The sequence below is a fragment of the Sander vitreus genome, chromosome 1, assembly GCF_031162955.1.
Source record: "Sander vitreus isolate 19-12246 chromosome 1, sanVit1, whole genome shotgun sequence".
Lineage (NCBI taxonomy): Eukaryota > Metazoa > Chordata > Actinopteri > Perciformes > Percidae > Sander > Sander vitreus.
The window spans coordinates 12,724,807-12,748,834 of NC_135855.1; the positions used below are offsets into that span (position 1 = coordinate 12,724,807).

At 41.4% G+C, this 24,028-nt stretch overlaps 1 protein-coding gene across 4 annotated transcripts; it reads left to right on the plus strand.

Annotated features, from left to right (window-relative positions):
• Positions 1 to 250: 250 nt before the first annotated feature.
• Positions 251 to 23,918, plus strand: LOC144528816 (paired amphipathic helix protein Sin3a-like). 4 transcript variants are annotated; one of them, XM_078267696.1, is made up of 21 exons: positions 251 to 463; positions 3,079 to 3,295; positions 4,174 to 4,356; positions 5,914 to 6,020; positions 6,175 to 6,529; positions 6,634 to 6,885; positions 7,009 to 7,161; positions 8,494 to 8,649; positions 9,551 to 9,631; positions 9,781 to 9,899; positions 10,432 to 10,657; positions 11,699 to 11,815; positions 12,035 to 12,273; positions 12,385 to 12,568; positions 12,716 to 13,307; positions 13,470 to 13,639; positions 13,861 to 14,034; positions 14,134 to 14,226; positions 15,034 to 15,128; positions 17,476 to 17,683; positions 21,859 to 23,918. In XM_078267696.1, the coding sequence occupies exons 2-21, from the start codon at positions 3,101 to 3,103 to the stop codon at positions 22,075 to 22,077; spliced, it is 3,918 nt and encodes a 1,305-aa protein (XP_078123822.1). In that variant the 5' UTR covers positions 251 to 463; positions 3,079 to 3,100; the 3' UTR covers positions 22,078 to 23,918. The 4 variants fall into 4 exon arrangements, with proteins under 4 accessions (XP_078123822.1, XP_078123900.1, XP_078123976.1 ...); XM_078267774.1 differs by lacking the exon at positions 21,859 to 23,918 and adding an exon at positions 16,884 to 16,908 and having other exon boundaries at positions 252 to 463; positions 17,476 to 17,669; XM_078267850.1 differs by lacking the exons at positions 17,476 to 17,683; positions 21,859 to 23,918 and adding exons at positions 16,884 to 16,908; positions 17,106 to 17,155 and having other exon boundaries at positions 252 to 463.
• The last annotated feature ends 110 nt before the right edge of the window (positions 23,919 to 24,028 follow it).

The window sequence follows — 24,028 nt, forward strand, 5'->3', positions numbered from 1 at the left end:
GTCACAGGCTTAAAGATCTGGCATGTACTTTAGTACATAATGCATTGCTTTTATAAAGGAGGTTATGGTGCAGATAAACCTGCACTTGGCATAACCCATGGATATATTATATTAAGGCATGACCATAAACTAAACCAGACCCCTTTAACCAAAGACACTGGCTCACTGCCCTTACTGTATTTGTTTTCATTCTGGAGATCTGACCAATCCCAGTTTAGACTGGGAGGAGACTAGCCCGCCTTCATGTTAGACACGCCTCTATGTTCAAGGAACACCGCTTCATACATACACTGTTGTTAGCGACGTAGCCTCTACGGCCAATTTCATTTTTGACATTTCTATTTGAGACCACTTCTCAGAACTTCACTTTTTGTCACGGACAGGTGAACGCACGAATAGCGGTTTACTGGTTGGATCCCGGTACACTGGTGTGTCAAATTGTTGCTGGTGGCAGTCCTGCGAGGTAAGTTAAACTAGTGTTAGCCAAAGAGACCCTGTACTGATGGGGGTTGGTTGTTGTGCTAACGTAGCTTTTAGTTAGCTTCTGTGTAACCTTGCCAAACAGACCAGATAGCGATCGAATGCTCGCTGCTTTCCAGTGATGACTTTATATGTTGGTGTATTTTCGTCTTCCAACAAAACATGTGGAATTTCGGTAGCGGCTACATTAGCTTGCAGCGCCGATAAGTTAGTCAAGCTAGTCGAGGCTAGCAAGCTAAGAGCGGCGACCATGAATTAGCTGACATGCTAACGCTGAGCAGACTGACCTGCTGACAACATGCATTTTTGTTGTTAGTTTCTTCTTGATATATCTTATTGTACTGCCTGTGTTGAGGTTTTAATGAGGCAAACGTTACTGGCGGAGAAGACGGTTTTGTGACAACTAAGTATTTTTCAGTCGAACTTCTCGCACAACTTGGCGTCAATGCGACGTTAACGTTATATGAAAGCTAATGTTAGCTTGCTAGCCAGCTAGCGTTCTTTCTGACATAACTAGCTATCTAGCATAGTCCGAATTAATGACCGACTGTGACTTTATTTAACTACCCTGGTGTCACGGTAGCCCATATGTTTATAAACTAGCTAAGTAGCCGACGGTGTTGTCGCGCTGTCTGCTGCGACGAAGCGTGTTTTCTTATCGATATCTTCTACCAGCAAGTGTAGCGTCAGTTAGCCAACACGTTCAGCTCATCTGGATGTTTTTACTGAGGACTGTCAGCGGGGACCCGGGAGTGACGGACCGATATTCGCTGTTTCTTTTCTTAAAAATAGCTTTTCATTTGCACATAGTACAGGTTAGCTTGCTTGCCACATAACTTCGAGCTAGGACGAAAGCCAACGTCAGCCATCAGACAACCAAAAGCGGTCTGCTCACCGAAGAACGGATGGCGTTAAGCTCGGTGTTTGTCAGAGAGGGGGAGGGGATGAGGCAGGGCTTCAGCGAGCGAGCGAGACAGCGCCTACATGCCTGTAAAGTGTCGACTGACAGCTAAAAAAAATAGCTTATTTTGTAGCGCTAGTCGACTAATTTCGCCATATTTTACTGTTTGTCGTATTTGCTTCGCGTTTCGGCAAAGAAAGTGTGGCGCTGGATATGCGACAGACTCGATTACGGCGATTCAAGACCGCGCTCAGCCGCCGTGTTTTCCGAAACTGGTGGTGCAGCAGAGCAGCGAGGCACAATGTCTGTTCTCCGCTGACCGACTGCAATGACGTTTTCTTAGGGAACATCAATAAATTACTTTTCTCTATGTACATGTTTAGACTGTGCTTGGAGCCACATAGAAAGAGGCTACATGTTTCTTTTGTTATGCAATCGTCAAATTGATTATTTATATTGACAAATTGGTGTGTATTTTTTGTAAATGTGTATATTGATAAATCACAAAACAATTTACCTGACAGTGGATCATAACTTTTTGTATTTTCCAGTTTCATCCGCATTAATAACTAATTATTTATTTGTTTACATAAGTGTATTAATACATTATGTGTATATGCACATCCTGTTCTAATTAAAGTGTATGCATTTTGTTACCAGGCTACAAAAACTTTAAAGTTATTTATAATCATATGCACATATCATATTATCAGTAAATGTACCAATAGTTCAGATTTTACATCTCTAGTCAAAGTTGTGAGTTCTTTGTCTTGAGGTGTAATCTAGTGCCTTAATAAGACACATGTAGGGAGAATCAATGGTAGGAATGAATTGTCTGTTAAACATTAGTTTCATTACAGTACTGAAGAAGTAAATAAATTATAGTCTGGCATATTATATTTGCATTGCACATTATGATTAATGATATTAATCTAATAACTGGTAACTTCCTTGCATCTTATTTATATAACCGGACAAAGAAGCTTTTTTTTATGCCTATTATTGAAAGACAGTCCCTAACTGGCTGCCACAGCCATTCTGCTGAACTATGACGGCACGTCTATTGAGGGACACCGTTGGACAATACGTTTTTGTAATAGTTTCCTCTCGGTTTTGTTTTGATGTAATCCACTTCTCTCTTTGTTTCCCCTTGATTTAATTTTTTTTTTGTGATTTGCATTTTGTGGATTTGTTTTTCAATTGTAAACATGTAAAATGTCCATACAGTTGAATCAACGCCTTTCTGACACAATCTGCACAAAAACCTAATGTGATACACTTCATAAATTTAGGATTTATTTATCAGAATTCTCTTTAGATTACAATTAGATTATCAGAGAGTGTGTGCAGCCAAACTAACATGGCCTGTTGGCATGTCTCTCAAACAACGATGAGGTAACTTGCTAGCAAAGAAAGTTTGGTATGGATTTGATTGTGATACTGGACATCGGTAGACATTTTCTTGATACTTGCCTGAAGTACTTTACTCTTAAAAAAAAAAAAAAAGAAGAAGAAAAAAACTCACTTTTTTTGCATTAATATTAATTTGTAATGTATGTCTATCCCTGATTATTTCAGTCTTACTGCTAAAGAAGTATGAGTATAATGCACATTCTTGAAGAAAGCGTTGAATAATATTTGTTTACAGATTGCTTAAAACAGCCTGTGTACTGTCCCTCTGTCTTTGTTTACTTTAGTCCCTTTGAGTATGCATATACAATGAAGAGGCGTGTGGAGGACCAGGAACCAATATTTGCGCCCCAGCAACAGCAAACACGTCGTCCCCCAGTTCAAGGCATTGCAGACAGCTTCCAGCACCGGGCCCTCACCCCGGCCTCTGCTGTGATAGAGGCAGCTGCAGACAACATGCAGCCATCCACAGGCATCCAGTATTCTCTCCCCCAAGGCTACCAGGTATGATGCCATCAATGTATTCGACTTGGACAGCAGCCTCCGGAGCAGGAGTTGGGTCTTAGATTAACTTTTACTAAGTGCCAAATTCTAGTAAAATTTGCCTTTTAGTGGATATATGGATGTAAGTCAGAACCCACATTGGCTCAAAACCTTTAAAGGTTGGAGGACAAAACTTTAAACTTCTGCAGTCTTTGTCTTTCCGGACCACTTCCTCTTACTGTGAGCTGATCTAATGAAAGGTAAACGATGCTGTATGTTTGAATGACTGCCTGTTTAAAGTGGCTCTTCTCAATGCAGCAGCATCTGAACAGAATTGTATTGAAAAGTAGGTGAAGTTTTAAGAAAAGCCCTTTATTCAGTATAATTGTAATAATATGTACAATACTTGTTGTAACACCACTGAAGACTAGGGTCGGGCATCGTTTTGATTTTAACAATGATTCCGATTCTTCCTTTCGATTCCGGTTCTTATCGATTCCGATTCTTTGAGGGGTGGAGTTGAAACGGGTCACATGCTTATTTCACAAATAAGAGGAAAGTGTTATTTTGATTCAGTGGTGGTTTGCAGTTTTACCGCTTTTTCAACGTAAAATAAAGCCAGACTAGAGCGCTGCTTACTGTGCTCCATGGCTGCAACACAACAAGCGCCTGGTCGCTACAGAAACCAAAACTTGCGCATATTAAATTGGGAAGTGATGATCGGATTTAAAACCAAATCCTCTAAACGATTCCAATAAAGAAACGATTCCGATGGAATCCTAATTTTTGAACCGATTCCAAGTAGGAATCAGTTCTCGATGCCCAACCCTACTGAAGACATGATTTTATTTAAGCTTTATATATCCTTAAAATCTAATCATTTCTTCCTTTTTATAAAGGTGCCTACAATGCCTCAGAACACAAGTGGACACGGACATGGACATAACAATACTGCACCTCATGTTGGTCCCCACGCACACAGCCTGGCAGTTCAGTCCCAGGGCCCTGCATTGGTCCAAGGTCACGTTCATGCACCTGCACCCATGACTTCAACCCAAGGACAGCAGTTTCAGCGACTGAAGGTACCCTTACATGGACAAATACACACATTTAGAGATGGACATGAGAGATAGAGATGCACCAATTACAACTTTCTAGGCCGATTTCCGATTTGTCATTGAATTTGAACTCCCGATATAGCCTGGTCCTAGCAGACTCTCGTACATTTCATTTGTACAGAGAGTCTGGCCTCTCTCCATTGACAAGTGTTAACTTCCTTGAAGGTGGGTACTCCGTTGAAGTTTAAAACTATTGGATCTGCCCAGAGCCACTCTGGATCTGCCATAACCAATCCCTAACGTTTGGTCGTGACCTATGCTATATTTAGCATTAGCATCACTAGCGTTAGCCTTAGCCAACTCCTTCACCACTAACGGAGCGAGCTGGAAAATCAAACTTTTCCCGAACCCCGTGGGGAGGAGGACCACAACATCATGGCCACCAACAAAACTCAGCAAAGATCGTTCTTGCAGTGATGACGTTGAGGACGTCCTTAGTGCACGTCCTCAACGTCATCGTTCTCAGCCACTCCATCTGTTCACTGATTGGACCTACAAATATTTGACCGGAGAAAACCCAAGAATATACCGCAAACCCAGGCGGAGTACTGAAGGTAAATGAAAATTGAGCGGAAGTAAGTAGGCGGGCGGAGCCAGGCTACTGCCGATTCCGATTTTAGCCGATTCCAACCACCATTTTCTAACCACCTTACAGCACACACAAATATTTATTTTCTATCTTTTCTTTAATAGAACATTTTACATTTTGCATAGAATGTTTTGAACAGATAATCTATCGCTATAAAATACAACTATATAAATTACTACTGGTGTGGGAAATTCACTGCATTTCCAAAACTAAACGCTGAGTGAACATTACTACGTTTTTCATGTTGGTTTTGAGCGGTATGCACCCCCACTAACCTGGAAAGCGTTTTAAAACAGTAACGTTAATACAGCGTGTCGGAGGAATACACACAGTCTCCTGCAGTGGGGCATCAGAGACAGGGACCGTCGCCGCAGCGTTTGCTAACGTTAGCATCTTGTCTCATCTGGGGTCTGATAAACAGTAAATTCATCAAAGTCAGTGTGCCCAACGCTATTTTCCAATAAACTGTAGCTGTGAGTGCGGTTTTCTTGTTCCAGTTGTTCAGTCTCAGAGGGGAGAGAGAGCGGCTGACGTTCGCCTGAGATCAGTAGAGCAAACTGCTCTGCAGAGCCGTGTATAACTACGACTTTACGACATTTCATAAACAGCTGATGGAGCGGCGGTGCTTGTGCACGTGCGATGCTGATGTTGCGCGATGTTTATCATGCGGCGCCCGAGTGCATTTGACCGGCATAAAATCGGCATATGTCAGACCGACCTGCCGGTCTCCGGTCATGGCCGGTCAATCGGTGCATCTCTAATTTTAAAATATACCCACCAAAATAAATTAAGAAACAGCAACCTGGGCCAAGTGTTGTGACATATGATAATTAAGTCACCAATGAACTAATTTTTATTCTCCATTCAGTAGTTGTGATTTTTTTTTGGGAGGGGGGGAATCTGTCAATAATTTTTCACTTTTTACTTTGTAGGTTGAAGATGCCTTATCCTATCTGGATCAAGTGAAGCTGCAGTTTGGAAACCAGCCACAAGTTTATAATGATTTCCTTGATATTATGAAAGAGTTCAAGTCACAGAGGTGAGGACTCATTTTATCGGCATCATTTGGAGAAAATCCATAAATAGTATTTCGATGTGTCGAGTTTAAGCATGTAACATGCAGAACAATATCTGTGGGCCCAGTTGATGATGCATCGGATACTAAATGACTGTCACTTGTTCTGTTGTTACAGCATAGACACTCCTGGAGTCATTAACCGTGTGTCCCAGCTCTTCAAGGGCCATCCAGACCTCATTATGGGTTTTAACACGTTCTTGCCACCTGGATATAAAATTGAGGTTCAAACCAACGATCTAGTCAATGTGACCACGCCAGGTCAGATCCACTACATCACCCCTCATGGCATTTCTGTTCAGAACATCCCTATAAGTGGAGCATCCAGCCAACCTGCAAGCCACAACCAGCACCAGAGTCTGCCGCAGGCGGGTCCGCACACTACCCACACCACCACCACCACCACCACCACCACCACCATTACCCCACCCACCCCCACCCCCACCCAACCTGCTCCAAAACAAACCAGCAAGGTAGACTAAAAGCTTCTATATTGTATAATGTTTGCACACCAACCTGAATGTTTACTTGGTGAGTGTAATGACATGCTTGTGCTCTTTTCTGTCAATCCCATAAGCCAATTCAGTCTCCAGCCCACACACCCACCAGCCAGCCCAACCCATCCATCCCATCCTACGCCTCGCCGCGCTCACCTTCGGTTCAGTCCCACGCTCCTGTAAGCAGCACGCCGTCCAGTGGGCCACCTCTCCAGAACAACCAGCCTGTGGAGTTCAACCACGCCATAAATTATGTCAACAAGATCAAGAACCGCTTCCAGGGTCAGCCAGACATCTACAAAGCCTTCCTGGAAATCCTTCACACATACCAGGTAAGAAAATACACACCAATTTATATTCAGGCAATGTACAGTATACAAGACAGTTTTTACCCAGTGGGGATACACTCAGCAGTAATCTCACAGCCTCTTTCTTTAAAATGATCCATTTTCCAGAAGGAACAACGAAATGCTAAAGAGGCAGGAAGCAACTACACCCCAGCACTGACTGAGCAGGAGGTCTACACTCAGGTGGCAAGACTCTTCAAGAACCAGGAAGACCTGCTCTCAGAGTTTGGACAGTTCCTGCCAGATGCAAACAGCTCAATGGTAAGTCTCTGTGGACACACTTCTTCAGCGTCGGCCATTATAACTGGACTTTATTAAACTAAAGTGATTTGGTGTTGTAATTGGTCTTGACTGTGGAAACAAAGTCTTTCTGTTAAAAAATGGGCAGCCTTTGTATTAGTGTTAAATGTTAATGGAATATCACAAAAACAACACAAAAATATATGTAGCATTGTTTTTCCCCCCGATCCAGTTCAAGTGGGCTTGTTTTAATAGAAGTTTCCCCGGTATCTTTAACAATCGGAAAAACCATTACGTCTGAATTCCTTGAGTGGGATGGGATGAATCTTTTTTTGTTGTCTGGAGGGGGGGGGGGGCACGATGGACTGGATGTTAAGGCCCTGACACACCAACCCGATAACCGGCCGTCGGACAGTCTGGCGAGGTCAGTGACTCGAGTCTGTTCGGTGTGCCGTCGTCCGTCGGAGAGGCTGTCGGCCTTCATTTTGGCCGACCTGTCTTGCTGGGTCGGAGGGCGGGCAGTCATACTCAAATGACCAATCTGATTGGTGGAGTGCCAAGTCGGAAATGATGAGCGTGACTAGCGTCTCTCAAAATCTGACGAAAATCTGTTAAACTGTCCTTTGTCGATCTGAAATGAAGACAGATTCAGCAACTGCACGGCCTATTTCTCACTTAAAATGTTTTCAGAAACACGTTTCTGTGAACTATTTCCGTAAAATATGAGATTGTATTTCAAACGAGCCGCCAGGATGGTCTGGTTTTGAAATTCCGGAGAAGCCAGACCCACGTGACGCGTTCGTCCAATCAGCTGCTGGTTTTCATTTTTTGGGCGACAATACAGATTAGCGCCGCCTGCTGCTATGGAGACGTATTACGTCTCGCGAACGCGCAGAACGTACGCTCAAGTCGGCATCGCTTCAGTGTGTGCCGAGGCACTTTTTTGACCACCTCGGGGAGGCAGTCAGTCTGACTGCCTTTTCTGCCAAAGGTTGGCCGTCAGGTTGGTGTGTCAGAGCCCTTAGGGCAACTGGTCCATAATCATTTAAAATCAGTGGTTTTGCTGTTTTTTGGCACTGGTGGTAAGCAAAATGTAAAAACTTTCCATGTTTTGGGAATAAAGTAAATAACAGCACATTTGAAACAATTGTCTAAACATCTGAGTCACTTGTTTTCCACGTTCATTAAGTACCCTTACTGTCTCCTATTCTGTCAGGACAGACTTCCCCTTTTTTTATTCTTTATTGAGCTTCTATGAAATTGACCGCATTTACACACATTTTCTTTGATGTTTCCTGTTTATATTTTGATACATGTCTTTGGTGAGATTATGATGTGTGATGCTCTTTTCAGCTGCTGTGCAAGGCTACGCCAGACAGGGCAGAGTCGGTGCGTAATGATCACGGCGGCACAGTAAAGAGACCCTTACTGAACAGCAAACAGAGACTGAGCCAGAATGGGATGCCAATCAGGAGACCTGCTGGAGTGGGAGCCACACCGCCTGTCAAGGTACACACCACTCCGACACATGCACGTACATGCCGACTGTCTGCATATATTCGGCTGTTTGTTTGTTTCTGCTTTATTATAGATCAGAAATGTCAGTATGCAAAGGGAATTTGTCTCCAATTTATATACGAGGGTAGACTAAATATTAGAAACGCATCACAAACGGTTCAGCAGCATCTTCACCAAATTACAGCCTCCAAAATGACCATGAAGTTAAATCAACTCACCGTTGTAACAAAAACTAAACACCATTAAAGCGTGATTTATACTTCTGCGTAAAATCTACGCCGTGGCCACGTCCGTAGGTACGTGGAGACACGGACCCTACGCCGTAGCCTGACGTGCACCTCTCGAAAAATGTGTCAACACGTAGGGCGACGCACCTTGTGTCTTGGCAGCGGTGCATTTCCCGAGCCCCGACTCATTTCCGGGTTCTCCTTCTCCATAAACAACATGAAATCAAGGAGAGGGTTAACTTTTCCTGCTCCAGATTTCCCACCGTGGTCAGAAAACACAGGGGAGACACTTTGTTTCTCTCACTATGACTCTAGAGTCGCTCCGAAGCTAATCGCCGTCACTCTCTCACTCTCCTTCGCTCTACCACACACTCCCCACACACACACACACACACGCCGGCTCGACGCACACCCCAACGCACAAGTATAAACATCCACTATAAATAGGCCACTTACGCAGGCTACGGCGAAAGCTGTGAGTGGGATTTATTGCAGGGGCTGTATTATTAGATTATTAGTTTTAGCTACGTTTACCAGATACATTTTCAACTGGGTGTGTTTAAATCTACCCAAACATAATGATAATATTCTCTTGTATTGGAACATTTAAAAACATGTTTGAAAGCCTGCTGCGCAAGTCATCATTTTGTCCTGTACCCTCGCAGAAGAAGCCCAAAATATTGGGGAAGGACCATGGCATGACTGAAGTCAGCAAACACAGCACCGAAACTATGTTCTTTGAGAAGGTCAGTGTTTTTATATTCAGTACCAGTATTGTTTTATCTAAAGTCCTGCAATAACAAGATGACAACCAAAATATTTCTGGAAAAAAAAATAATCTCAATGGAAAGTTTGTTCATTTATTTTTGTGCCATGACTGAACACACTTTAACAGGTTAAGAAGGCTCTTCGGAGCTCTGAGGCGTACGACAACTTCCTGCGTTGCCTTCACATTTTCAATCAGGAAGTGATCTCTCGTGCCGAGCTGGTCCAGTTAGTCATCCCATTTCTTGGGTGAGTTTAAACATACACACATTCTGTCGTGTATGCTTTATTGCCTCTATACTTGTACTGTTGTGCATTGTATCTAAATAATAACACTAATAATACTAAAACACTTCAGTCGTAAACAGGCATTCAGTACTATGGAGATATGAAGTAGAACTATGTCAGTTTTTTTTGTTAGTGTCAGTATTTAAGTATTTTCTGATCTAACATCATGCCCCATGTTGCACCTGTTGGAATTAGATTTGATTGGAATATAGTATTGATTTCATATAAGTTAAGGTAAAACTTTATTTATCCCGAGGGAGATTGTTGTGCAACTGTAATAATACAAAGTGGGAAAGAGTGCAAATAAAACAAAATATGAACAATAAAATTATAAGGTGCAAGAAACAGATGTACACAGTATCTGTTTCAACATTAATTTACTTATATCACTGAAAAATATCTACTATCAATGTTGCTCAATATCTGTCAACCACCTGGGGCCCAGTCGCACTACTAATTGTTTATCTCCCATACGTTTTTGCATAATTGACAGAAAATTCCCGGAGCTTTTTACATGGTTTAAAAACTTCCTGGGCTACCGAGAGTCTAGTCACGGGGAGTCGAGCCATGCAGAGAGTTTACCCAAGGAGCGTGCAACAGAGGGCATCGCCATGGAGATTGACTATGCTTCCTGTAAGAGGCTGGGGTCCAGCTATAGAGCACTGCCGAAAAGCTACCAGCAGCCCAAGTGCACAGGAAGGACGCCGCTGTGCAGAGAGGTGAGTCACTGAAGAAAGCCTGCTTGATAAAGGGTATTTTTCCTCATGATAACCTTTTTATTTTCTCCCACAGGGCCACTAGGTGAGATGCTATCAATGTATTTGAGCCTTTTGTTCTTGTAGATTTAACATTTACTAGACACCATACACCAATAAACTGGGCTTTTAGTGGCTAAATGGACAAAAGTTAATAATAAGTAATGGAGATTTTCACGTGCTCGGCCATGACCGGCGACCGGCAGGTCAGTCTGACATATTTACCGATTTTCATGCCGGTCAATGCTACAATTAACTGACAACATAAGTTATACGAGTTACAGTTCTCAAGGACGCACGCACAGACGCGAAAGCACAGTCTCTTTTTCCTTTCGCTCAACTTTTCCGCCGTGTGTCGCGCGTACCCGCGCTATAGAACATGTAGGGAACCTCGTGAATTAACCTGCAACATGTCAGCTGTTTGGAAATTCTTCAGCGTGTGTGCAGAAGATAACAAGTTTGCAATATGCAACACCAGACAGAAACGCGTACCAAAACATAAACAGATTTCCGTTTTCAGTTATTTGTGGCCTCACTAAAATAATACGATAATGCAGTTTAAAAATAAACTTAGTTTTATTGTCACAGAACAGAGGAACATCAAAATATATTAAAGTTCTGATAAATAAAATGTATAAAAATACAAACTTAAAATATGAAACTTAAAGTCCTTTGAACAAAAACACCAAAAAAGTGTTGCCAACAGGGATGTTGTAGAGCGCCCTCTGGTGGACAAACTATACAACGCCAACACTTTATTTTTTTTTTACACTATTTTTTTTATGTCTTGTCTGTTTGGTCCTTTTGTGAAGGACTTGAAATATGAGGAATGAGATTTATGTAAGAAATTACTTCACATTATCGTTGAACTTTATTATGTTACAAAGAGTGTTTATTACATAGGATTGCTGAATTTCTATAGAGTGCAGTTCATATTCAGACTGAACTGTGACAGTTTTAATACCTTTTATTTTCCTGCCTACTGAACTGAATGTCTTCTCGCAGGTTCTGAATGACACGTGGGTGTCGTTTCCATCGTGGTCTGAGGATTCTACCTTTGTGAGCTCCAAGAAGACTCAATATGAGGAGCACATTTACAGATGTGAAGATGAGCGCTTTGAGGTGACGAATACTCAGTCCACTCACACTCCCAACGTAAAAACTGTAGTCTTTTGTGGTTATAATACTTTCTCTCCATGATGCACTTCACTCAGCAGTCAAAAGATCACAGAAAAGCCTTTCAGATATCCATGAAAACCTTGCTGCAGATACCTCCAGCCATAATCTGACATAGCTAAACTCATTTGTCAATAATTTCACTGTGATTGGACCCCCTTTTAGCTGGATGTCGTGTTGGAAGCCAACCTTGCCACGATACGAGCCCTGGAGGCAGTGCAGCGGAGGCTCTCTCGTATGTCAGCTGAGGAGCAGCTGCGCTTCAAGCTGGACAACACAATGGGCGGCTCCTCAGAGGTCATTCACCGCAAAGCTATCCAAAGGATATATGGAGACAAGGCCCACGACATCATCGACGGGCTCAAGAAGAACCCAGCTGTGTCTGTTCCCATAGTGCTGAAAAGGTTAATGGTCTGATTTTGAATTACTTATCTGCCTCTGGTCAGGGCTTGACAGTTGTAAGATTTGATTCACGAAAGGTTTGTGCATCACTTTCTTTCTGTCCCCTGTTTCAGATTAAAAATGAAGGAAGAGGAGTGGAGAGAAGCCCAGAGAGGCTTCAACAAAATCTGGCGGGAGCAAAACGAAAAGTTTTACCTGAAGTCACTGGACCATCAAGGCATCAACTTCAAGCAGAATGACACCAAAGTGTTGCGTTCAAAGACCTTACTCAATGAAATTGAGATGCTATATGACGACGTAAGTACACATGATCATCGTTTTGATCCAGTAATTGAATGTATGTGTTGAAGCTGTAAGTGGGACTTGCAGCACGCAGAATGCTACTCGCTAATAAGAGGAACACCTCACAACTTAGCCCCGTCTACTCCTGTCTGTGTCCTGTAGCACCAGGATCGTGCATCTGAGGAAACTGCCACACCGCCACCGAGCGGCCCACACATCACCCAGTGCTACGAGGACAGCCAAATCATGGAGGACGCTGCCGCCCTCATCATCCACCACGTCAAAAGACAGGTGGGCATCCAGAAAGAAGACAAGTACAAGATCAAGCAGATCATCCACCACTTCATCCCTGACCTGCTGTTCGCACGGCGAGGTGAGCTCTCTGACGTTGAGGAGGAGGAGGAAGAAGAGGAGGAAGAAGAAGAAGACATGGAGATGGATCCAGGCGGCACCAAGAAGCACAATGGCCTGCCAGGCAGCAGCCCATCAAAGTCCAAGCTCCTCTTCGGCAACACGGCAGCTCAGAAGCAGCGAGGCACCGATGACGCCTATAACGTGTTCTTTGTGAACAACTACTGGTATATCTTCCTTCGTCTTCACCACATCCTCTGTTCTCGTTTGCTGCGGATCTACGGGCAAGCCGAGAAGCAGATTGAGGAGGACGCCCGTGAGCGAGAGTGGGAAAGAGAAGTGTTGGGGCTGAAAAGGGAGAAAAATGAAAATCCAGCAATCCAACTGAAGATGAAGGAGCCAAGTAAGTTAGAAGACCAGTGGTTTAAGTTAATGTTGAAGCTTTTGTATTATTGCAAAACCTCCCTTCCATTGATTTTTGATTCCTCTACACAGCCATGGTGTACCATACTCCATCATTTCTCACCATATAACTTAACACATTTGCTACATTTTCTACCTGCAGTGGATGTCGATGTAGAGGATTATTACTCAGTGTTTCTGGAAATGGTGCGTAATCTTTTGGATGGAAACATGGAGCCGACTCAATACGAGGACTCACTGAGGGAAATGTTTACTATCCATGCCTACATTGCCTTCACCATGGACAAACTCATCCAGAGCATCGTCCGGCAGGTCAGCACATTTAAGATTATATCATTTGATTTATGTTGCACAAGAACCCTCTAGACTGCTAACTTTTTAACTGAATGCAGTCCAGTTCAAATTCAAACATGATTTTAACTGTGCAAATAATAATAATAACCTCTGCGCTGATGGGGTTTGATCATAACAAGCTAATTTGTTTTTGCATTTGCGGACACAACTGTTGCATACTAAACCTGTTGCTTTCACAGCTCCAGCACCTTGTCTCTGACGATGTATGCACGCGTGTAACGGACATGTACCTGAGCGAAAGTGCCAATAAAGCCACGGGGGGCCTGCTGTCCACGCAGACATCCAGGGCCACAGCAGAGGGGACCTACCAGCGCAAGGCGGAGCAGCTTATGTCGGATGAGAACTGCTTCAAGGTACCGCAAGCCCAGAGAGCAATGATGATATCGTACGTCAGCCTCAGCTACTTTGAACACTTTGTTTATAGACATTTCCTCTGATTGTGTTTTGTTTAGTTGATGTTTGTAAAGAGCCGAGGATCTGTCAGTCTGGCCATGGAGCTGCTGGACACAGAAGAGGAGAACTCTGATGAGCCAGCGGAGGCAGAGGTACGACTCAATCAGTATTCAAGTACAGTTCATACACCAAGTCGTCAGCTCATTAGATGTTATCTAGTACAGCCCTGCTATTAATATTTATTTATTTTAGGCCAAAGTGAATGGTGGCGTTGAATTGTTTTGCATTATATCGTAACACGTTTCTAATATTTTGACCTCCAAAAATAGACTTCAATGGGTATTGATGCCGAAAGGATTAGTCCCTTAACAGAATAAGCAGAAAACAAATCACCAAACATGTTGATGGGCGATTAAAAATGTAAGTCGAACAATGCACGATCAGCTGGAATATTTGCAAATGTGAGAAGAATATGCTGCTTCACTGTGTTTTATATGATTTGTAAATTGATTATTTTTGCGTTTCGGACCGTTAGTCTGTCACCTCTATATTCGGACATTTTATACACCAAAAATCCAAAATACATCTTATCTATAAAAAAAATGGTCAGCTAAAATAATTGTTAGAAATGGCAATAAAAACCTTGGGTGTATGATACCTGTGTTTTCAGGACAACTTATTGACACATAAAAATGTTTTTAAAAAAAATCCAATATACTGACTTTTTTTTTTTTAATTTCTATTTATTTTTTTTTTTTTACATAGATGCATAACATAAACAGACATTTTTGATAATGACCCATAAATAATAGTTTTTCAAAGAGTTGTGACCAAGATGTATACTGACCGGAATATTACAGTCTAGTGTAATGTCTACACTGTTTTTGAACCGCGTTAATCATATCTCACTGCAGTTTGATGTTCCTTATTGACCCATATGTCTATACTCTACTCCACAGAGGTGGTCAGACTACGTGGGTAGATACCTGAATTCAGATTCTGCATCCCCAGAGCTGCGTGAGCATCTGTCCCAGAAGCCGGTGTTCCTCCCCAGGTGAGGCCCCAGCCATGTGTCCCTCTTGTCTGCATACTTTCTGTCCTGAGGCTCTAGTCAGCTAAGCAGCCACTCCACTGTTGACAAGCCAAACCAGCTGCCAAATACAACTCATTCAGAGATAGAAACAGTGGCACTTCTGCGCAAGCCTGACTTAGGAAGCTCTTTCTAATCACAAGCGACCGCTGCCTTTTTTTTAGTAACAGACCAACAACAAGGGTTTGAGAAGGGTCATTAAAAAGAGTAACTCCATAGTTCCAGTGAAGTGCTTGCAGTGCCTGAATGCCCTCCTGTTTGTAAAGAATCTCATTGGCTGTGAACGTGACTTTTTCAGTTTTCTGACCTCTGCCTCACATGGAAGATTGCACTTTACATGGCCGTCTTTTAAAAGAAATTGAATTTATTTATTCATTGATTCAGTTCCTTTTTTAATGGGAATTTTATTTATTAATAGTAAAGGTTTTTTAAAAATGGTTTTGGCTCGATCGTGGGTTTCGAAAATTCCACTTTAGCTGACAGCTATAAGGAATCATGGGTTTGATCATTCACATTGTACTGAATTTAAATGACGATTTCCATTGTGTAACATAAAAACAAAAAGTCATTGAATGCACAAACTGAAAGCAAAACAAATGGGTTCCAGCTTTTTTTTTTTTTTTTTTTTTTTTTTTTTTTTTTTTTTATTTCATTTTTGGACGATGTCTTTGACCTGAGTTTGAGAGACGGAAGCTGTTGTGTTGGACCTGAGAGACTTTGTCAAGAGAGGACAGTGAAGTCATGGTTTCCTTTTCTACCATATCATGTCCTTTGTTTGTGATTGTATTCAGATCAAAGGTCCTGTATTTGACTTAGTCACTGTTTGCAACTGTAAATGTTCAAATGTCCATTTGTTTAAGTCTGTTATACTATAGTGTTATGTTTGTAATAAATTTCAGTGGAAACAGTGCACTCCCGTTGCAACTTTTTGTTGTGGGTGAGGTTTTTTTTTTCCCACTGGTTTGACAGAAATTAGTACTTATAAGTTTTTAAAAACTCTGGTCAAGCACATTATCTGCAACACTTGTACAGAGGAGTAGTGTTTGTAAATAAAATGATTGTCTAAATTGTATGGTCATGTTGGTGTATTTCTTTCCTGACACATGAGAGCTGTGCATGTTCAGGCGTGGTTGTGTCTGCACGGTCTTAAAGCTCCAGATGAGTGTTGCACATAACGCCTGTCTGTCATTTCTTTTTGGTGCTTTTTCAGTTTATTGTTTCTTTGAGATGGCTGTCCATTACCATAAACATTTCAAAAGGCTTTTTAAAACACACAAAAAAGTATTGCTCTTAGTTTGAATCTTATTTAACCCATTGCATAAATCGGGTACCTGACTATGATTTATCAGTGGGCTCACCCACATCTTGTCCCTTCTTATTTTTTTCCTCCATCAAATCTATGAGAGATCAGCAGCACACCAGGTCAAAAGACTTCCTTCACAAAATTCGTTAATAGCAGTAAAAAGAAAAAAAAGAAAAATATTCCAGCAGTTTCTTTGCCAGTTGTGTTGGGTCTTCATCTCATGATCATAACACTCTGTACATTGTTGGTGAAAGTATGTGCACATCAAAGTATCCTTAGCTCATATTTTGGATCCGTATCTTATCGGGCAGCAATTTTCTAGTGTTTGTTTCTAACAGTTTTTACTTGAAATTGGCCTCACTGTCATGTCTTTTTAAGTGGAGCTCTGAATGCAAAAATATGCTTCATGGTTTCAGTCCCCGCTCACCTGTACCCTCAGTGGTAAGTACACATTTAAAACTTTCATTCAGGTGGGGTGAATAATTGCATTTTTTTTTATTACTTGCACAAAATCAGGATCAATTTCCACTTAAAAATAAATATTTGTTTGCCAAGCATATTTAGATCTGAACTGTGGCTGTGCAACGGAAGTGCACTGTACAGAAACATTACGACTGCTGCCTCTGCTGCTCTTATAGATCCACATTTCCCTCGAATGATTTGACTCCCTATCTAATTCGGTTACTGGGTGAGTTGCAATGCATGGGTTTAAAAATAATTGTTTAAAGGGACAGTCCTCTCAAATTTGACTATACTGTTCTCAAATTTGCTTAATGTCCTGTATTGTGCCTGAACACATCTCATAGGCTTTAAAATTGCACATTGCATACTGTCAAAACCTAAAATTGTGCCATGTGTAACACGCTTAAGTTAATAAAACAGTTTTTTACATTTGTGCGAACTTTCCCTGTAAACGTGATGCACCCTTTTGATGTGTGGAGTAATCAAAAGACCTTCTCTGGGATCAGTCGGTGTTATTCATGGTTGTCGTTCTTTTTTGGCCTTCAGGAATTTGAGACGGATAAGGAAGTGCCAGAGAGGATGGGAGCAACTGCAGCAGGAGAGAATGAACAAGGTCCCCTCGGACAAGTCGCAGGACGGCACCAGTGAGCTAAAGATGGAGTGCATGTTCAAGCTCAACTCCTACAAGATGGTCTATGTCTGCAAGTCAGAAGACTATATGTACAGGCACACAGCACTCACACGAGCTCATCAGGTAAGCACACAAAATAGTAGTTGTATACTCACCACCATTGATTTACTCTACTAATTTATTATTTACCGAATAGTTTGAAGCTTGATTCATGTTTTTGCATGTCTGTCTATTCTGTTTAAACCTGGTATTTCTGCACAGTTGCAGATAAAGATTAGGCTACACTAATATTATTAGTGTTCTACTATTTGTAGAATTAGGTTCCAGTGGTGGCTGCATAGGATTGTTTCCGGCTCGTGTGATTGAAATAATTCCAATAACTCCAGAGCGTTGTTTCTGTATTATTATTTCATTATTATTGTATGCCCTTATTGGATTAGCCTGCTGCCTGTGTGTTTATGTTCACAAATCTGACGAGTTGTGATTTAATGAAATGTCATAAAATATGACGACAGACATTCAATGCTTCAATCGAAAACCTTGATAGAAGCTTTGAATGTAAAAAAAAAAAAACATTCAGTACAGCCCTAAATAGGTACAGGGTTCCGTAGGACTGAATGATAAGTAATGTCAGAATCTAAATATTCAAATGTGTGTCATCATCAGTGTTGGGCAAGTTACTTCCAAAATGTAATACATTATAGATTACTAGTTACTGTCATTTGAGAGTAATTAGTTATATTACAATATTACTGTCTGTGTATTGTAATGCTTTACACTACTTCTGCATTACTTTTGAGTTACTTTCACCAAAATAACAGCGGAAGTATGGCTTGGCAGCTGGCTTGTGAATTTCACCACAGGATCAATACAGTCTCCTCTTTATCCACTTTAATACATCATAGATTATTCATAATATTTTTGTATAATTAATATGAATAACGACTAGGGGGTGGTACGGTTCATGAAAAAACATCTGAACCGCTCGGTTCGCATGTCTCGGTACGGAGCGTGTGTGTGTGTGTGTGTGTGTCGCACGGTTCGTCAGTACACTGTTAATGTGCGCTAACCACTTACTGCCGTAGTGCCCACTTTCGACACCTACGTTAAAACACTTAGTGGAAACGACGAGGGGGATGAGCGTGACGAACGCTACACATGGCAGCTGATTGGACGAACGCGTCACGTGGTTCTTGCTGCTCCCGAATTTCAAAACAGAGTCTAATGGCGTCTCGTTCTGAATACGAGCTCGTATTTTACATAAATAGTTCACAATAGTGTTTCTGAAAACATTTTAAGCGAGAAATAGGCCATACAGTTGCTGGATCTGTCTGCTTTTTTGATCGACAAAGGTCCGTTTAAAATATTTTCGTCAGATTTTGAGAGCCGCCGAGCCGACCGCTCCTCAGGTGGAGTGTGCAGTGCTGCTGCTGCAGGTCACGTCACATGCAGAAACGCTAAGTGGGAGAGATGAGGAAGGCTGCCCGGAGTTGGAGGATGCACCAGCGTCGTGTATATAGTCTGGTGTGTATAGGGAACATTTTGGATTCCATGTTACCTATGATGACAGCGGAAATAAAACGATAGATAGAACTGCCACTGTGTGCATGTATTGTGCAACATGCATTCAATATGCTAATTTTAGCTATATGTCATATGCTGAAGTATATTTCTGGAGTGTTAAAGATTAAAAGAAAAAATAACAAGAACTGTACAGAACCGAAAACCGTGACCCGAAGACCGTGATACGAACCGTGGATTTTGTGAACCGTACCACCCCTAATAACGACAGTGTTGTTGTCATAACTTAGAGTTCCTCATTGGCGCGACAGAAACTACGCACTGTAGCTTTAAAGATTACATATTGTTAATGACGTGTAAGAGCAAGCAGAACATATAATATGTTGTTCTGTTGGGATTTGTGAGAAAAACATTTATTCATTATTAACATTTGAATTTACAAGGTTAAAAAGCTGGAACAGTAGAGCCAACTGCAACTTGCACAACCGTGCAACAGCAGAAAACTCCACCTGTTTTTACACAGAAGACAATCAGCAATACATAAATAATAATGAACATGGTTATTACCAGTAGTGGCATTATTCCTTTGCAACTGTTTATCCTCGTCTTTAACCAAAAACACAGGATCAGTTGTCCTTAAAAATCTGTCCTACAGGTGCATCATAATATTGGATTTTGGCAGAGATATCTGCAGTTAGATGATTTTCATTTTTTAGCCATAATTACAAAAGTAAATTGATTCCAAAACCCAAGGTAATGCTCACAGAAGTCATATAACTGTAATGTCAAATTGAAACCTGCTAAATGATGTCTTTGGGTGTATTATCAAGTTGGAAGATTTTTCCAGCATTTGTGGTTGCTCTAATATTAACTATTCCTTACAAATTATTTTAACTCTTCAGGTAGTGGATTGTTGTTTCAGTTTGTCCCACTTTTAATCATTCTTTAAAAAAACAAATGAATGTATCAAATTATCAAGTTTTAACAGACTAGAAAACCTTTGTCACATTTCATACTTCATTATATCGGTTTGCATGCTGTATTCTTAAAGCTAATATCTAAAGCTAATCTAGCTAACAAGAACCATTCAGCATGTATCCTGTGGTGAAACAATGCCCCCCTAGTGAATGTGGATGGATCGGAGGTCACCTCAGTAGCCACCAGATGTCACCTAGTCTACATCCACGAACCTATGTCCTTATTTACGGCCGGATTCCCGTTACCTACCGCTTCCTTTGCGTTGGAATTGTAAACTCCGGTGGATTTCTGAGGACTATGGTTAACTGCTCCTCAGATCTCTGCAGGGTAAATCCAGACAGCTAGCTAGACTATCTGTCCAATCTGAGTTTTCTGTTGCACCGCTAAAACAACTTTTGAACGTACACGTTCCACCAAAACAAGTTCCTTCCCGAGGTTATTTTGCAGTGGCACCGGGGCTCCGTGCAGCGTTTAGTGCCGCCCAATACGATTGTGATTGGTTTAAAGAAATGCCAATAAACCAGAGTACGTTTCTCTCCCATCCCGGATTGCTGTAGCCTCGTGAGACCGTCCTGATCTCGCGAGCTCCAGTTTCCCACTCGCAGATCAGTCTGGCATCTTGAGACTAGAGATGGTCCGATACCACTTTTTGCTTCCCTGATACCGATTCCGATACCTGAACTTGCGTATCGGCCGATACCGAGTACCGATCCGATACCAGTGTGTCATATATTTTATTGTGTTTTAACAAGTGTATACTACTATCCCTGTATGGATGTAATATGATTTCTAGCTTTGTTGTCAGTCTGGTTCAGGTTAAACTCTTTGTGAAACATGAACAAACACAAACAATGAATGCCACAGAACTTCTTCTTTTATTATCCAGTTTGACAGTCCGTTATAACGGAAAAATAGCATAAATAAACTACTTAACGTAGAATTTCTTTAGGGCTTTATTACGTGGTATCGGATCGGTGCATTAACTCCAGTACTTCCCGATACCGATACCAGCATTTTAGGCAGTATCGGAGCCGATACCGATACTGGTATCGGAACATCTCTACTTGAGACGATTTTAAAAATAAATTTGGAGCTGTTCGCCAAACGACCGACCAATCAGCGTTGGTTTTGAGGCGGGTTTAGGTGTGACGCAACGAGAAGCGACTGTTGAGTCTAAACAACATGGCGGCTTCCACGGATGAGATGAGCGTAGCTATCGCGCAAGTTTTATCCGAATTAGAAAGTATTCCTTCATTGAAAGAAGAGCAAAAAACGGCACTGGAGGCTTTTCTCGGAGGAAAAGATGTTTTTCGCTCTTCTCCCGACTGGTTTCGGCAAGAGTTTGATATATCGTTGATCTGATTGGTTGATTTGGCCCATCTGTCACCAACATAGGTGGTGATAGACAGATGGTTTATTTAATCAGCTAACCAGTATTTTCGCCCCTTCCCAAAAGTTCTCCAACGGAAAGTTCCCAGATGGATATGCCGATCAAATGCGAAGCAATCCATCTGGCGGAGTCAGGTTAAGATTGCTGTGTGGACTCGCCAGACCTTCCTCAGCAGCGCTTGTGGAGGAAGGTCTGGCAAAGCGAGACTAGATGTCACCTAAAGAAGGGCCATCACATCCAAAAGACACATTGCTTTTGTTGCAGCAGGATACAGTCCAGTGGATAGATTCATTTTGTTGTGAATGTTATACTACCCGTGTAAATGAGAGAAGTCTTTAAATATAGGTTTCTGTGACTTTCTGTGAATCCCAGTAGCTGAGCTGCGTTGTTCTGCTTGACGTCTTTTCAGTCCCAAGAGCGAGTCAACACACGCCTGCACAGACGCTTTCATGCCTGGCTGGACACATGGGCCAAAGAGCACGTGACCAGCGACATGGCTGCCGACAACCGCAAGTGGCTGATGGGAGAAAGACGAGAAGGCCTATTGCCCTGCACAACCAGTTGCGACCCTGAGGTCCTCCATTATATCAACGTCAACAAGTACCGGGTGAAGTACAGAACACTGTAGTCTCCCTTTTATTGAAAGAAACTGTGGCAGTGACTGTCTTTACACAACAAACTGCCAGTGATGACTTTATATTCACAGTAGCTTCATACCGATTTCTACAACCTGCTGTTAACTGGATTCCGTTGCCAAAACGTTTGTGTCAGAACTGATTCAGGAACTTTGTTCAAACTTTCAAGCTTATGCTGCAAATTCTGCAACGTATATGAAATAGAAGTTTTGCAGGTGTCACTATATAAAGAAAAAAAACCCTGCTTGTCCCAGAATCCCCATCATTATTATATTAAATGCAGATTTTTACATGAGATAAATATACAGAGAAAATACTCCTTACTGTATCTTCTCTTTGGAGCAATTCACAGTTGAAACACAAAAAAAACTGGTTAAGCATTTCATAACTAAAACTAAACAATGAAATACGAGTTGTTTTTTTTGAGAACCACAACATCATTTTACAGAAAATAAAAAATAAAGAACACACCCTCACACATCTCTGGCCTCTGCCGGGTAGATGCTTGGCATCGGTACAAAATGCCAGCAGTGTGTATCAAGTACAACAATTTACAACAATTTATGACCGCCCAAGCATTTTGTGTAAATATGTGTTTATATCAAGATATATTTTTTTTTTTTATCAGATGTCATTGATGCGTAGATTAAAACACACAAAGTATCGGTCTTTAGCTAGAGGTTGCAGACAAAATGCTAAATTGTAACCTTGTTTTTTTTTTTGTTTTTCTTTTTTTTCCAAAGGATATTAGAGAGCTTTTTCGTTTGTGGTTTGTAGACTGTGTTGTCCCTAAAGTCTTTGTGTAGTAGAAAAATGAAGCGTTTTGACCCCTTTCTGCGCATTTCTTTGGCAGTAGTATCACTCGTGGTTTTAAGATGATTGAATGTAGCTGAGCAGCAATTTCTCCTTTTTTTGAAAGTACAGTATGTGTCTGTTTTTACTGAAATCTAAACAGTACTATCAACTTTTTCTTGTGTTTAAACTTTACCAAATGGTTAGAATCGGTATGACAGGTTCAGGGGTCTCGCAATGTGTCACCCTGTACAATAGTTGGTGTATTTTATTTTTTTTATGCCCAGTGTTGGCAACAAACACTGACTGATGTATAGTAGGTCAATATGTGAACGTCAGCCTTGTGACTTGTGTACAGTTTAAAGATTAAGAAAACAAGTAAGCAATAATAATTCCTTTTGAGGCAGTTTATCAAAGCTATCAGTTTGTATTTCTTGCTGAAATACAAATGTGAATGTTGTATTCCCTTAAAAGAGGGATGTAAACTATGTGAGGATTTTTATTGCCTTTTCCCGTCTGCAGTTTGTTTAATAAAACTGTAATTGGCCCTGTAGATATTGTAGGTAATGTAAGCTGGAGATGGGAAGATGTCCGTCACACTAAATGCGAGTATAAGCAAGAGGCTTTTCTTAACATTAACTTTAGGAGAACATTCAGATCTTTATTATCTTATTATTATTTTTCACATATGGATCATAACATGAGCAGGATGGAAGCAAACACACCAAATGTTTAGGATAGGTTAAGAGGTGCAGATTGGGAAAAAGAAAAAGCTGCCTGACTACATTTCATGCTCCGTGTAAGGCACTGGTCGGTAACATAACCAGCTACAGACAATCTTGGAACAGTTTATTACTTGGGTTTTTATTTTTATATTTACTATGTTTAATATGGAATACCACAGGAAGTCCCGGGGAGATGATTGTACATAAAGACATTGTTTGTACCTTGTTTTAATGTGTCTATTCTCTTGACTTTTATGATGTTGTACATGAGTGTTAGTATGGTGTTCGGCATTAAACTATCCTTTAAATAGACAGAATGTCAGTTGACCACCTTTTTTTATTTTCTGCCATCGTGTTTGTATCACACGGGCCACGCCAGTCCGCACACTGACCAGCAACTTCTTCTACTACTACTTCTGCTGCTTCT

Bases quoted from the DNA above. Each gene is read 5' to 3' on its own strand.
- LOC144528816 (XM_078267696.1), top strand. From the start codon at position 3,101: ATGAAGAGGCGTGTGGAGGACCAGGAACCAATATTTGCGCCCCAGCAA. The intron at 12,274-12,384 runs GTTAATGGTCTG...CCCCTGTTTCAG, and splicing joins GTTCCCATAGTGCTGAAAAG to ATTAAAAATGAAGGAAGAGG. The intron at 14,035-14,133 runs GTACCGCAAGCC...TGTTTTGTTTAG, and splicing joins CGGATGAGAACTGCTTCAAG to TTGATGTTTGTAAAGAGCCG.